Source organism: Hakea prostrata, chromosome 1, assembly GCF_041222555.1.
Source record: "Hakea prostrata isolate BN-2017 chromosome 1, UWA_Hpros_2, whole genome shotgun sequence".
Taxonomy (NCBI): Eukaryota; Viridiplantae; Streptophyta; class Magnoliopsida; order Proteales; family Proteaceae; genus Hakea; species Hakea prostrata.
The window spans coordinates 24,599,346-24,616,328 of NC_142600.1; the positions used below are offsets into that span (position 1 = coordinate 24,599,346).

The following is a 16,983-nucleotide window of genomic DNA, read 5'->3' on the forward strand; positions in this document are numbered from 1 at the left end:
GCATCGATCGCAACCCACCATCACAGCAGTCCACACCCACCTGCAACTCTGATTGTTACCCATCGCAAGGGGAAAAGAGAGAGAGAAGGAGAGAATGACACCACCATTGATCTTCCATCTCTTTCTTCTTCCACCATCAACCATCTATTCCCTCACTGTAAGCCACCTATAAACCCTTAGTGTTGAACCGTTTTAATAGAAACCAATGAACCGTATTGAATTGTACCAATAACCCATAACCCTTTTTTTTTCATTGAACCCTTAGCCTTACAGGTTTCGAAGGCTATTTCTCACACAAAAAGAAAAAAAAAGGGGGGGGGGGGAACAAAAAAGTAATTGCCATGGAAGGTTGTTCATCTTCCATTAAATCTTTCCATGTTCTAATTTTTTTTCTCCTTACGAAAATTTTCCTCTTCTTTGGTTCCTATGATGGTTGACTTAACTTCACCAAACTCCTCTGGTATATCTGAGGATTTTCCCGGTTCATCTATTCTTCAAGATCGTGAGTTTTCTCCACCTCAAATAACTACTGTCAAACTGAATGGGACCAATTACCTACAGTAGTCTCGTTCTATTTCTCTTGCAGTTGGTGCTCATGGTCTTAGTGGCCATCTTGATGGAACCTCTACCAAACCTTCCTCTCTTGGTCGGAAATTTATCAAGTGGTATACAAATGAATGTTTGGTCATGGGATTTCTTCTTAACTCCATCGAACGAAGCATAGCAGAAAGCTATCTCCTTCTCCTAGGTGCTGCTACTATTTGGAAGGCTGCTCAAAATACTTACTCCATAGAAAGTAATGATGCACAATGTTTTGACATCAGACGAAAGATTCATCAGTTGCAACAAAAAGATCTTACTCTCTTTCAATATTACAATACACTTCGGGGATATTACCAAACCTTGGATTTCTATGAAAATTCACATCAAAGAATGTTGAAGATGCTATTGCTTATTGAAAGTGGGAGGACAAGCTTTGAGTTTATGATTTTCTGGCATAATTAAATATAGAGTATGATCAGATTCGGGCACACATTGTTTCTCGTGAGCCCTTTCCCTCTTAAGAGCAAGCCTATTCCATGGTTGATACAAAGGACACTTGACTGACAACTATGGTATACATACGGATGCCTAATAGGTCCTTATTAGCTGCTGGTTTTGGTAATCCTGAGTATAGTTCTGGTGATTCTTGGCCCCCTATGAAGTGTGAATATTGTGGGAAGGAACGCCACACAAAGGATAAGTGTTGGAAGTACATGGACATCCAATAAGTTTCTGTGGAGGAGGTAATAGTGGAAGTAGGGGCAACAATCCTACATATGCAAATCAGTCTATTCCAAAGATCCAGGGTACTCTAGCACCCATTTCCTCATATGAGATCCATAATATCTTTCGTCAGCTGATGACCCAGGCTTGATGGATCCTTTTATGGGTCAACTTCCACCTCGAGTGTAGCATCTGCCGTTACCTCTACCTCTGGTTCCCAGCCTCCTACATGTATTTTTGGTTGTCACAATGTCAATTCTATTTATCTTTTCTGGATAATTAACTCTGGGGCAACCGACCACATGACAAGCTCATCGTTTTCTATTCACCTAACCTCACTCTTTCCTCTGTTTTGCATGTTCCTAAATTTTCAACTAATTTATAATGCGCCTGTAGCCATTAGCTGCAAAATAACATTATTTCCATCTCACTGTGTTTTTCAAGGGTTGGAGACACCGGGGGGGGGGGGGGGGCATACGATTGGCAGTGGTAAACAAAAAAAGGGGCTCTACCTATTGGACGGTTCTAGTTCTCCATCTATTCTTTCTACAGTTTCTGCATCATCCTCTCTTGCGTCAATGTCTTTGTTACAGTGGCATAATCGTCTTTGCCATATTCCTTTGTTAGTTTTGTCTTGACTATTTACTGATTTAGTTAAAAGGTGTAACTTGAATGATTTTCGTTGTGATGCTTGTATTTTTGCCAAACAAACAAGACATATTTATCCCATTTCAGATAGTAGAAGCAAAGTTCCTTTTTTGGTTATTCATTCTGATGTGTTGGGTCCTTCTCAGACCGTGTCTCTATTTGGCCATTGTTGGTTTGTTACATTCATTAATTGTTGCACCCGAATTACTTGGGTTTATCTCTTGCATAATGATGTGTTTTCCTGTTTTCAGAATTTTCACAATATGTTTAAGACCTAGTTTGGGGCTATAATTAATATCCTTAGGACAAATAATGGGATTGAATATTTGGGTGGTAGCTTTCTCTTTTACTATTTTGACCATGGGATTATCCATCAAACCAGTTGTGTTGATACATCTCCTTAAAATGGGATCGCAGAACGCAATAATAGGCTTCTCTTGGAGGTGGCACGATCCCTTATGTTTACTATCATGTGCCACCTCGATTCTAGGGTGATGTGGTTCAAAACGCCACCTATCTCATTGATAGGATGCCTTCACGTGTCTTAGACCAACACTGTCCTCTTGAAGTTCTATTAGGTTTAGCCAATTTTATTGTACCCCCTATGGTCTTTGGATGTGTTGCATTTGTTCGCAACCATCATAGTCATGGTAAGCTTGATCTTAGAGGGTTACGGTGTATATTCTTGGGCTATCCCTCTACCCAAAAAGGTTATAAATGTTACCATCTTGGATCTCATAGATTTTTTGTGTCTATGAATGTTATTTTTTAGGAACAAGTTCCCGTTTTTGCTCCTCTTCTTCAAGGGGAGAGTTTTAGCGAAGAAGCTCCGATGTTCCTTAAGATTCCTCCTTGAGGTTCCTATTATTGAGTCTCCTTTGGACTTCCCATTGGAAGATGGATTGATTGGACATGAACAATTGGTGGATGATGTGCAGCGGGAGTCTAAACCTCCTTTGAAGACCTACTAAAGAAAGCAGAAGCCCCCTAGGAGCCACGGCAATTGGAAGCACCAGATCCTAGTCTTGAAGCAACCATTCCTCCTAGTGAGTTTGTCGCTGATCTTGATTTGCCCATTGCATTAAGAAGACAACCACATACTTGCACCAAACACCACATATCTAACCATGTGTCATATCATTCCCTATCCCTTTTAAAGCTTTATTTCCCCTTTGTCTTCCACCTTTATCCCTCACTTATGGCAGGAGGTAGTGTCTCACTCAGACTAGAAGAAAGCTATGGATGAGGAAATGCAATCCTTGGGAAAAAATAAGACATGGGACTTGGTATCCTTGCTTATAGGGTAGAAGACTGTTGGATGCAAATGGGGATTTGTAATAAAACACAAAGTAGATGGGACCATTGAGAGATGTAAGGCAAGACTGGTAGCCAAAGGCTTTACTCAAACATATGGCATTGACTACCAGGAAACATTTGCCCTTGTTGCTAAGATGAATACTGTTTGGGTTGTGCTCTCATGTGTTGTAAACCAAGGGTGGAATCTTTAAGAATTAGATGTGAAGAATGCTTTTCTACATGGAGAGCTGTAGGAAGAAGTATATATGGATGTACCACCTGGTTATTCTAGTCGGAGATACATGACAAGGCGTGCCGGTTAAGAAGAGCTATGTATGGCCTAAAGCAATTCTTTAGAGCATGGTTTGAAAGATTTCACAAGGCAATGATCTCCTGTGGCTATAGGCAAAGTAATGCAAACAATACCCTGTTTATCAAACGGGATGGACCTTATACTATAGTACTCCTTGTATATGTGGATTATATTGTCATCAGAGGAAGTAGTGAGGAGGAAATTACAGCCTTGAAGACTTTCTTAGGGACAAAGTTTGAGATAAAAGATATAGGTAGACTCAACTACTTTCTTGGGTTAGAGTTGGCCTATTCGCTAATGGTGTCTTCACTGTCTCAGAGAAAGTACCCATTGAACCTATTAGAAGAGTCTGGAATGTTAGGGTGTAGACCTGCATGGACCCTAGTGGAGCCAAATCAACACTTGAAAGCTAAGGAAGGAGAACCAGTTGCCAAAGCCAGTTACCACAAATTAGTTGGGAAGTTGATTTATTTGTCGCATACTAGGCCAGATATCACCTTTGTAGTCAGCGTTGTTAGTCAGTATATGCATGATTCTTATTTTTCACATCTTAATGCAATATACCATATCTTTAGGTATTTGAAGGCATTCTAGGGAAAGGTATCTTAATATCTTCTTAGGGACATCTTAGAGTTGAAGCATACATAGATGCAGATTGGACTGGATGTTCGGATGATAGGAGGTCTACCTTTGGCCATTGTGCTGATGTGGGGGGTAACTTGGTATCCTGGAGGAGCAAAAAACAGGTTGTAGTGGCTCGATCAAATGCTAAAGCAGAGTTTAGACCTTTAGCTCAAGGTGTTTGTGAATTATTATGGTTGAAGGGTCTTCTTCAAGAACTTGGAGCAGATCTGGACGGACCTATAAGGCTGTATTATGACAGTAAATCAGCCATCGACATTGCCCATAATCCAGTTCAGTATGATAGGACCAAACATGTGGAAATTTATAGGCCGTTTATTAAATAAAAGGTCGAGTTTGGACTGGTTCAAATTTCTTTTGTTACCTTTGACAACCAACGTGCTGATGAATTCACAAAAAGTTCGAGTGTCAAGTTATTTAGTGGTATTGTTAACAAGTTGGGCATGATAGATATCCATACGCCAACTTGAGGGGGAGTGTTGCAAGTCATAAGTTGAGTCAATTAGGAGTTTGAGTCCAGTTGGGAGTTTGGTCTATTAGAGAGTCTTTGTTGTTTATGTTTTTTAGTCCCACATTGGGTATCATTGTATTTGCTCATACATAACTATTATTATAAATAAAGCCCTGCTATGTTACACAAGACATAAGTTAGGATTCTCACAAGATCTCAATGGTAGTACATATTCTATACTCCAAAGCAAAAGACCAAGGTTTTTTTTTTTTTTTTGGTCAAAGAGACCAAGGGTTTACAGCTTTGGCAAAGACCCCGTTTCAGAATCTTTCTTTCTAGGAATAAAACATATTTTATGTGTTATTTTTTCATATTATTTAATTTTATGTTTTAATATGCCTAAAAATTATATGTCAATTTTTCATAAAAATTGCATGTATAAGATGAGTTAAAAAGTTCATTTTTTTATGGAAAATTCATTTTAGGCATCCATAACTGTCAGATAGTGACACCATATCCTGTAAGGGTAGCTACTATGGTTTTATGGAATTAGTATAATATAGAAGGGTTGTCTGAGAATATGGAAGCATCTCTAAGCAATGTTTAGTTTTGGGAGATGGATTGGCATTTTGGGCCTCCTTTCCGAAGGAATTTGAAAAAAATTAGCGTAGGGTAATTTGGCACTGAATGAAGGAACATTTTGGAGCTTTGAAGCGGTTTAACTGAAATTTGTGGTGCCTTCTATTTTTTTTCATTTTAAAAATATTTTTCTTATAGTGAAGCTCTTATCCTTCTATACCGCTGTATGTATGCTTTATAAAGTTAAGGCCAACTAGGAAAGAAACTGAGAAACAGGATTAGAAACAGACTCCTAGTATAATGAGATGCAATTGCTCTGTTTCTTTAGAAGTTCCTAGTCTGGCATTAGCCCAAGGGCTTAAAGGAATTAATTTTCATCATTGAACAGTAAGAAGTATTCTTTATGGCACCTTTTGCGTTAGCCAAGTAGAAGTCGGAACACTTCCCATCTGTATAAGTTGTGTTTATGACTTTATGGATGATTATGTAGGAAAGAGCAGCACTCTTATACATTTGTTGAAACTTATATTTCAATGTCCCCGCACTTATTAAAGATCGAATCACCAAAAGTATCATAAAAGTTCTATTTCTCCAAGTTGGATATGGGAAAAGTAATTGTGGAAGTTTCTGACACTATTGTGGGGTTGAATAAATGATTAATTATCAAAACCCCAAAATCAAAGGGGACAAAGAGAAAAGGAAGGGGGGGGGGGTCAAGAATGCAAAAAATAGAGAAAAAAGAAAAGGCTGGCCCCTGGGAGCAGGTTGAAGAAGAGAAATCAATGAATCTCAGGAGACAACAAAATGCTTGGTCTTGGAGAATCAATATGGGAATGATGGGGAACATATGCAGATCCAAGGTTCTGCAAGAGGAATGGGCCCAAAATGGGTACAGCTCTTACTTAATCTTCCTAATCTCTGTTTTAGTAATAAAGAGGCACTAGGGTGTTTTTCCTTCTCAGTGATCCTAATAACAGCCAATCCATGGATTAAGGCTTGCTATTTAGTTGTTTATTTTATGCTGTTAGACAAGTCCTTTTATAAGTAGGAACTAATTTCCCAAGTTAACTTTGGGCGCGTTTGATAACGTTCTTAAAAAACGTTTTTGGCGTTCTTCTGTTCTTTGGGAACGGAAGAACGGGTTAGAGGCGTTTGATAAAACGGTTCAATCTTCTGTTCTTGAAGAACAAACCGGTCAGAAAAGTGTTCTAAAGAACTTTTTGCAGAACATCAAAAAGATGTTTTTACCAAAGAATAGAAACAGAAGTGATAAAATTTGCTCAAATTGAAGCCTTAGAATGAGTTTATCAAACACCAACTTATTTTTCAACCAAAAAACAAAACACCAACTTATTCTATTAGTGTTCTAAAAATATTTTCAGAACGGATTTATCAAATGCCCATTTTCAAGCAAAGAACAGTCTTTTAGCACAGAAACATTAAAAAACGATTTTGCATAAGAACTGGTTTCTCAGAACGGAAACGTTACCAAACGCATACTTTAAGTCTCAAGCTGTGCTTTCTATTTCACTGCTTCTAGGACTTTCAAGTCCTTGTAGTTCGATGGCCATACTACCTTCTATCTATTTGAACACCAAAGAAGGCTAATACAAGATACACTTGATTATATATATTGTCTTCTATTATTGCTTTGGTATTCTTTAATGGGAGCTGCCCAAGGAATTCAACTAGCTGCTGCCTAGGCAGGTAAGCCCTAAAAGAAGCTAGAAGGTGCATAGGTGCAGACCTACTCCTTCAATTGATTCTGGAAGGAAAAGGCTTAATCTATTGGGTAATCTAAACTGATTAGGAAAGCAAAATAGTAAAGGAAAAGACCAAAACAGACCCGGAGTGGGGATGCTTGAGATGGAATAGTTGGAAGTGTGGAAGAAAGGATCACAATCGGGGTGAGGAGGTTGGTGAGCTGATCCAGATACTTTCTATGAATGAGCTTCACAAGACGGGTCCACTGAGAAACCAAGTATGCGTGTGGTAATGTTTCCATCTTAGGGGACCAATTCTTGTGTAAAACCATTTTACATGTTTCCGTGCTAGGAGACTGTTCTTTATTTGGAAATGGGCTTTCCATTTACTTCGAAATAGCCCGATTGGGCCCCAAAGAAAAATGTTCGAGCATGGGCAGGGAACACAAGGTGATAGTACAGTAGGGTGGGGGTGGGAGGACGAAGCAAGAGACCCACCGTAAGACATTAATTAGGTTTGTTCCCTGAAAGAACATCTCCACCGGGAAAGTCTTCTCAAACTACCCCTGGTGTATAAAGAACAAAGAACAACGAACAAACACCACACGCGCTCCGAGAACAAAAGCAGCGAAACGTCCCAAACGTACCAAACAAACCCAAACCCGGAACCAAGTTTGAAAGTCTATTTGCCGAGATTAAGTGCTGATTGGATTGCCTAGGCCTTTGGATCCCCGCCTGACAAGGCACCAAGTATAACGACACCGAGTATAAAGGTATGGAATTTCGGAAACCCCGAACTTGGCAAATTTCCCTTAAAATTTGGGAATTTTCGGTGGAATTTTGCCCCCGAGTTTCGGGTGGTATTTGGGGTTATTTTGGGTATCTAACTAATTTGAGGCCAATAAACACACGGGGAGTGGTATTTTTGCCTAGAACCTGACTAAAGTGGTTTTCTTGATAGACACATGCCCGGTTGTATGCGAGCGAAACTAGAAGTCTGGAACATGAATTTTAACCAATGTAAATATGAATATTATGCAAGACAACACTAAGATTTTCATTAAAATGCAACAACACATACAACAAGTAGAAATCAATATACGAGTTTGTGTCAGGTTGGATCCATCCCCTGGGTCATGGACAAGTACTTTGAATACTTGACATAAGCATTCCATGATGTGGTATGGATAAAGTTATCCATATTAGTTTGTCATTGGCATAACTATTTGTGCTGGTCCTAATGGATATCCAAAGATGGAGTCACAAATGATGCACTTAATCCATCTCCATACTCATGTAGACATGCTACTACAATCAGCAGATGAGCCACCATATGCTCCACCCTATCCATATCCATATCCATATGCATAGCCATAAGCCTTGTATGGTACAACCCCTTGGAATTTTGAGATTTCAGCAAATTTCTGAAATCTCACCGAAATTTGGCAAAATTACCGAAATATGAGACTTCTCGTGTTCGTGTTGCTAGGTAGCAACACAATGAAATTTCGCCCAATTTCGGTGATATTTTGCTGATATTTCCTATCATGGTTAATTGGTTATAATGCTGCTGCAGTCTTATCTTAGATTTATTATTTTTTGATATGATCTTTTTGGCCACAAAGCCATATTTTGTTTGCAAGATTTTGGTTAATGGTTTAGCCTTCTAGAGAGAATTTACCTGATCTAAATTTTTCTGTCCAGTTATATTAAAGATTATGATGGAGGAATTCTTATGGAATGTAAAATTGATCCGAAGCTTCCATATACTGATTTATCAACTATGATACGCCGACAAAGACAGGTAAAATTGGAAGCACTCCTCCCCGGGCTTGGATTCTTGATTATTTGAGTTTCTTTCTCATGATTAAACTGAAATTCTTGCAGTGTGGTTTCCTTAACAAATTGAATCTTCCTCTGCTTGGCCAGTCTACAATTTTTACATGCTTTACTTTTAAAAGCCTATTGAGTTTCTTGTGTTCAGTACTACCCTAGTGAGTAATTTGGGTTTATGCAATTTTATGTATTTGCTTATAGAAAAAGTGTATACTAGTACTTGTTTGCTTTTGTTATTATGAATACATCTTAATGCTCTAGGTTATGGTATTCTGCCCACCCGGTATTTCTCCCTTCTTCACTGATGAATCAACACTTCGTTGCTGAATACAGGTTCTATAACCCCATCCTCATCTCGACATCAACAATAAACTCAGCCTTGTCCTGACTAAATGGGGTTGGCTACATGGATCCTTGCCTTCAAATCAGCTCTATTCAATGTCATAGTAGATACTGGGCATAAGCCATGCATCTCTTGTCTCACCACTTCTCCAATGGCTATCTTAGGCCTGCCCCTAGCTTTTTTAGTTACTTCAATCTGGATTACAATACTTTGTATTGGATCAAAGGCCTCTGTTGAACATGGCCATGCCACCTTAAACAATTATCTCTAAGCTTGCCATGTTTAGGTCTGCCCCAAGCTCATTTAGTTTGTTCAATCTGGCTTGCACCACTTTGTACTGGAGTAGAGACCTCTGTTGAGCATGGCCATGCCACTTCAAATGACAATCTCTTAGCTTATCATGTGTAAGAGCTACTCCATACCAGCTCTAATATGACCATTTCCATAATTTATGCTTTCTAGTTTTTGCCACTCATCTGCCTCAACATACTCATTTCGGCTATTATGGGCTTATCCATATGATGTTTTGACTGCCAAACATTCTTTAACCTGCATCATGACTGGTTGTATGACAGTCCAATAAAAATTTCCTTTTAGTTCTAAAGAAATTTGTGATCGTGCAAAACCCTGGATTCATCTCTTTAACTGAGGCCAAAACTGTTCCAAACTGAGATCAGACTTAAAAATCTTGCATGCTTACTGCCATTGAATATATTTTCGAAGAACGGATCCATAAATGGCCCAAGTAACAAGAACGTAAAAGTTAGTGCATGAACCTATCCATAGCATGTATATGTCTCTGTGTGTGTGCGCGCATCCACGTGTGAGTTTGACTGGATACTGATTCTATTGCTACCTCACGAAGGTTGCATCCATTTGGTATTTTTGATCCTTTCGATCTCCAGTGATTCTTCAAAGGCAGAAAATTACCTTTTTGGGCACCTTCATCCTCCAATTTGACCAACAAGTTTTATTCAGGCTTACATTTTAGTCTCGCTAAGCCAATTGTGCCGGCACTTGGCACTCTTTGTAGCATGAAATCTGTCTTCTCTTTTGTGAGACTTGGGAAAAGAACTCTCTTGTGAGAATGGAAATTGTACTGCAGTAAAGAATGCTTGAGAAACTCGTTTGTAAGTCATTCTATTTTGATGAATGTACTGACAGAGCTAGTCCTTGTGCTCTATATACTGTGATGTTGTTGACATTGGAATAGGTTTTGTTATACTGTTGAATAGCAAGCCTTAAGTTACCTATTTCTTATGTATTTCAGAACTAAATTGTGTTTCTAGGAATCCTTGGTGATGAAATAAATTGAGAATTTACCATGACTGCAATTTTAGAAAGACGCAAAAGCGAAAACCTGTGGGGCCACTTCTGAAACTGGATAACCAGTCATGGTGCCTCAGCCAAGTGAAGTCACATGTATTTAGGGGCAACCAAGGTCCCAAAGAATACCTTGGATATGCACAAGTTCCTCCATCCAGTGGTGGAGAACATTCTATATAAGGGACTGGAATTTTCTCCCCTCATTATTTGCCAATGGCAATTGATTAGGATCAGGAAATCCCATCTAGAAATTTAACTCACCTGCCCAAGTGGTACAGAGCTTTAGTTACATACCTCGTCAAACATGAATGTTGTCAGACTGTTGAAACCACTAATTATGTTGTGCCCTTTGTGTTACTAAGAGGGGGTAAGGGTTTGAATTAGTGATGTCTAAACTTGCTCCTCACAAGTGCACTTTTGAGTCAGTACTTGAAAGCAAGTAAATGACCGTTGAGCTTCAACTCATATCCAGCCTTAGTATGAAGTACAGTGCTATAGTTTGGTTGCAGCGACAGGAGCACCAACCGTCCAACCCTCAATTTGTATTCACCTATGACACTGGAGCAGCCGAATGCAGAGACATGAGAATGGGCTGCTATGGTGGGCCTTCACAAGGGAGTATGTTTCTCAAGGCTTGGTTACAGTCCCATCTGTGCTATGCTTCGTAGGTGGCCTGATTGATGTTTCCGTTTCAAGTGTGTGTAGCCCTCTTTAACTTTTTAAATCAACATATTTTCTAATGTTGCCTATCCAAAGGGGCAGGGGCAGATAATGATTTGTTATCAAAGAATTGATGTCCACAGTTTTGAAGCTCATTTATTTTCTCTTCAGTTCTTTATATCTGTCTTGGATCCTTCAAATCGTTGATTCAGTATTTATGTTTTCAGTTTATTCTCTGATACTTATTTGATTTTATTTGAAAATCATCCTGTTATTATTTCAATGTAGGCAATTGATGAAAAGATACGAGAGCTTTCTAATTGTCACATTGTGTACCCAGGAATTGACGCTCAAAAGGTATATTCAATTAACACCTGCTGTGGTCTATTACCAGCACATTCCCACTTTGGTTTTATGGGAAAAGATTTTAGTTATTCAACATGCTAGTATCTTGTGAGCCTATTAATGCTGCAAGAAAGTATAATGACGTTTCATGGCATATTTTTCTGATTTACCATGTCTGAGTGTAATAAATTAAAAGAGATATTTCAAGCCTTTCCCAGTAAATGATATTTCAGCATATTTGGCTAGAAATTAAATATAAATAATGTGCAAGTTATCTTTCAGCAACCTAAACACTCATTGTTCCATTCATTTTATGGTTTTGAAAAGTGTGGCATGTTGTTGCTTAATATTCCCAACTATTGTATCTTGTACACTCTTGACAGGTAAAGATGTCATCAAGCAAATGCCAAATGCCAGATCCTAGAAGAAACTTGATGGCTTGAAAGTCAATGTTTGAATTTAGTATAATTAAGCCCAATTATATTTTACATGCATGTTTGGAGTTGGCATTACAAAATTGAAGAGTCATAGAATTGGAAGTATAGGGAGAGACTAAGATAAATTTGATGCCATAATTGCTTTAATGCTTGTTAGATGCTATCCTTTTGTGTTTAATCATGAATATGCTATTGCTCATATCATAACATATCAGTATCTTACTAGTTACTTCAGAATCTTTTTATTACTTTTCAGTTTCAAAAATAGGCAGACAATCCATAGGTTTTATATCACTGAGCTAAATTATGTAAACTTTTGTATGATCTTGTCGTTCAGATATAGGCTATAATAGAATAACTCCCAGCAAGATCTTGCAACATGTCTCTCTTTCTCAAAGAAGTGTGACGAGATGGAATTCTATACGAAAACATCGTATTAACCTGGTCTGAGATCTTGGTGTAGTCTAGATTTTGAACCAAACCACCCTTTAAAAGACTTTCGCCTTGCTCTAGTTGACAGAACTTGAGTGAAAAATTTGTCCCCTTCACCTCTTCTGGATCTCCACCTGAAATATCCTATTTATGCCCCATTTTTTGCCGGATTCTTGGTCAAAGCAAATCTCCACATGATCAATAGCACTCCTATTCCATCTGGCGCAAAGCTTTAAGGCATTTTCAAGCTAAACTTAAACAAAGGTAAAATGTTTTTAAATCAATTTTTTTTTCTTTTCAAAAATGTCGTTTAAAGGTTGGAGTTGGAGCAAGTGGGACTGCTTACTAACCACTAAGTTAGTGGGACAATGCTTAGTGCATCACAGATAGGATCTTGAGCCTTGAGTTGTAATTTCACCCTTTTGATTGATCATTTGAACTTTTTGATTTGAAATGTGAAGATGAACATGTGTAATGTTTTAGAATTGTATGAAGTTGAACATTGATGTACTGATAACTGAGTATATGATGTGTACAACCAACAATAATGTATAGTGTAGAGTATTGGGTTGTTAAGAAGCATCATATGGATAAACTCCGTGTAGAGAAATGAGGATGCTAAGATGGATGAGTAGAAAAACTAGGAGGGATAAGGTGAGTAATGATCATACTAGGGCTGGTTTAGGGGTAGCTTCCAACTGTGCTCTTTGTTCTATTGAACGTTGTGATCGGCACCATAGCCGTGATGTTAGGTCTTGTACCCAAGAAAAATCAAAGGCAACCGTAGTTCGCTCGATCCCTTTATGTTCTGGAATGATTTAAACCTTATTGTTCAGCCACTGGGGATGGCATTGACCCATTAAACAACAGTGCAGCCGGCACCAGTTGAAGAACCTCCTTTTCATTAGCATGAGGTTCTCCAATCAAACTTGGAAAAAACGGTTTCTAATGACAAGCCAGTGAAACAATTCTAGACGATGAACTCGGCAGGTTTGATGGCAGAGTCAGGGCATTTGGAAGGAAAAGAAAAGATGATCGATCTTCACAAGCTATTGACGGTGAAGAAAGGGAAGAGCAGAGGGAGCGAATCACAACATTTTGGAGAAGACCAAGAGGTTGATGCCAAGGGCGATGACTTTATCAATAGGTTCAAGCAACAATTGAAGTTGCGAAAACTCGACTCCTTTAAGTTCACTCGCGGAATTAGATGATTCAACCCTTTTTTCCTTCTTCTAGTTTGGGAATTTTAATGATCGCAATTACGATAAAGCTTTTTGTTTAGAATCTGTGTACGAACCCATCAAAATTAGCGGTGATTTCAATCTGATTTCTTCTTCTATTTTGGGTTTAATTGAGGACTATAGTAGGGTTTAATTGGGTTTAATTTCTTCTTCCATGAATGTTATATATATATTTTTCTGAATATTGTGTTTGTATAATTCTGTAAGGATAAATGATGAACCTCTCATCTTTGGTAAACTCGAAGAAGACACCACCAAAACGACGAGGACACTTTGTTGTTCCATCGTTCTTGAACTGATGACAAAATTTGGGCACCAAAGAACTCTTGAAACTGAAAGATCTCGAAGCAGTGGAGTAAGTATCCATTTTAGTTATCATTTTTAGGGGGTGGGTGATTTCCAATATGGAAAGACGGGAAGGTGGGGGCAGTAGTCGCCGATAGGGGGAGGGTGTGTGGTGGTTTCCAGCGGTGGTGGGCAGTTTTTGGTGAGATGTAGGGACAATGCGTGAAGGGATTCCTAATTGTGGATAGGGAGGGTAATTTGGTCATAACACCCCCTTAAGAGCATTAAGGTCATTTCATTCAAATTTTGAATTACTTAACAGAATGTCTAATAGTGGGTAACCGGTAATTTTAGAGCTGGGGAGCCAGCAACTTTTCCTACTTTAGGGGGGAACCTTGAGTGGCACCCCCACTTAAGTGGGTCACTTGTAAAAAACACCGATTTTTATATAAATGGAAATGTGCCTGGTGGAAATGCTTTTTACACTAGTTTTAGTAAGATGTTGGTGATGCTTTGCACCTTCAAACTCCACTCTTGAAATGAAAATGGGCTGACACGTTTTAGAAATATGCTAAAGCTAAACCATGTTTGCTACCATAATTGAAAGGTTTGGTCACCAATTGTTTGCTAAATAAATAAATGAATGATCTTTTCTAAATATTCTAATCCAATAATGCTTGGACCTGGTTGTAATTCTGAGTAAAAGGGGGTAGAATTGTCTCTAGGATATTATTGTATGGTATCCCATATTGGGAGTTTCTATTCTTCTTGTACTCTTTTAATATTATAAATAAGGACTGATTGTGTCTCTCTTAGACCAGTCAGAAGTTCTCAGACCATTAAACATGGTATTAGAGACTAAGTTTTTCAGAATTTGATATAGTGCATGCCCAAGAACAGATCTGCAAAAACCCTAGTTATTTTCCCATATTAACACCACCACCCACCATTGCCCCCAAAACACCGCCAAACCTCCACCGCTAGCCCTCCAAGCTTTGCTTCCTTCCCACCGTGACACTAGCAACTGCCGCTGGCACTGCTAGCTACTGCCAAATCCCAGCAAGGCTTCACCTTGAACCTACACTCTCTTCTACCACCCTTCCATGTTCATTTTTAGCCTTTTGGTGGCTTCAATCCCTTGGTGGTGTCCCTTTTTCTCCCACCAAAGGTGTCCTTTCACCCATTAATAGTGTGTTTTTCATTTTTCTTTTTTCCGGATTAGCGATATTTTTACTGCATTTACTATTACTGATCTACTTCTTCATTTAAGGTGGAGAAGGCTTTAGTTATTCGTGAGCATGATATATATTTTTTTTTTTGGCCAGATGAACTCTGTTAAACTCAATGAGACGATTATTTGAGATGGTCTTGATTTGTTGCACTTGCGATGGGTTTTCACTGTCTTGCCAGTCATCTCCATTGTACCATAGTAAGGCCCACAACTTCCCGTCCGGCTTAAGACAAATGGAAAATTGATGAATGTTTTGTAATGGGTTTTTTGCTCAAATCCATGGAACTTGCTATTGGTGAGAGCTATCTTCTTCTTGCCAATGCCACTGTTGTATGGAAAGTTGCCTAGGATACATACTCCAAGGTTGGTAACAATGCATAGTATTTAAGATTAGCAGAAAAATCCATCAGTTATAGCAGAAGGATCTTACTCTCTCATAGACTCTTAGTGTTATAATACTTTACATGAGTATTTTCAGACCTTGGAAATCTATGGGAAATTTACCCCTACATGTGAGGCTGCCTATCAGAAGTGGGAAGATAAGCTCCATTTATATGACTTTCCTACTTGTCTAAATTTGGAGTGTGATCAGATATGTGCCCAAGTCCTCACCTATGAGTAGGGCTGCAACTGGGCTGGGCTGGGTCGGGCTTTTGCAATCCCAAGCCCAGCCCTATATATTCTAATTTGAGCCCATTCCCGCCCAGACCCTAGTTCAGGGCCAAGGATTATTGTCCCTAGCCCTATGCCCTACAGGGCCAAGCCAAACCCATTCCCGCCCTAATTGGCCCTAATTGGGCCGGGCCGGGCCGGGATGGGTTGGCCCTGATTGGTCCTATCCCTGGCCCTGACCCTGATTAGCCCTGTCCCTGACCTTGATTAGCCCTGACCCTGTCCCTTTCCCTGACCCCGATTAGCCTTGTCCCTAGCCCTGATTGACCCTATCTTAGCCCTAGCCTTAATTGGTCTTATCCTTGGACCTAAAATATCTAATGTAAATTCATAATAAATAAATAAAAAAGTAGCACAAGTAAACTAAAAATAAAATTCATAGAAATATAAGATGATTCAAGCTCATACAAAATGATAAAATAGTCAATAAGTTGATAGTGTTGACTTAAACATAAATAAATTCATACTCCATAATTTTAGATGGAAATTGAAAACCTCTCCCATTTTTATCCTTATTTAACAAAAAAAAAAATCCATATCCAAAACTTTGTTAACAAGTTGATGTAGTATTGATATTTTTTCGTAGCTAAAGAAAATAATATTTTACTTACAAACATAGCTATCTGTCCTTAATAAAATTTGTTTTTTTTTTGTTTGTTTCTTTCTTTCTCTCTCTCTCTCTCTCTCTGTAAAATATCACATTGGAGGCAAAAGAAAGATGTCAATATTCATTATGAGAAGTTGGGGTGTAGATTTGTTAGATATTAATTCTCTATATACTAACTTTTATTATTTATAATATATTATCTCGCCTTAGTCCTATATATATATCAATGATTTTTGGGAACTAAAAATGACTTAGTTCGAAAAATAAAAATTATCTTAAAAATAATATAAAAAGTGAACTCATAATTTAATATGATCAAAATGATTGAAGGTCAAAGTCGAGACTTATAGTTATATCAATGTTAATATGAAGATTAGGGTAAAAATCTAGTACATGATCATGGTCAAATTAACATTAAGACTAGAGCCAAAATTAAGTTCAGGATTCGGCCAAAATCAGATGGATGCTTACTACATTGGTATAAGGATATAATTTATTTTTATTAATTTTTTACAAAACATGATCATGTTTTTAAAATTTGACACATGTCAAGTATTTACCCATGTGGATTATAATTAATTCCTCTCCATATGGGTTGAGGGTCCAGATTTAAATCAGGGCCAGAATCAGGGCCTAGATCAAGGCCAAGATTAGGGCCAATATCAGGGTC

At 38.4% G+C, this 16,983-nt stretch overlaps 1 protein-coding gene across 1 annotated transcript in view; it reads left to right on the plus strand.

Moving 5' to 3' along the window:
• HAG1 (histone acetyltransferase of the GNAT family 1) overlaps positions 1-16,983 on the plus strand; it is a 93,416-nt gene that overhangs the window by 42,245 nt on the left and 34,188 nt on the right. Inside the window, exons 7-8 of the mRNA XM_089136519.1 lie at positions 8,603-8,702; positions 11,352-11,420. Coding sequence (XP_088992645.1) covers positions 8,603-8,702; positions 11,352-11,420 — 169 coding nt within the window. The remainder of the gene's footprint in view (positions 1-8,602; positions 8,703-11,351; positions 11,421-16,983) is intronic.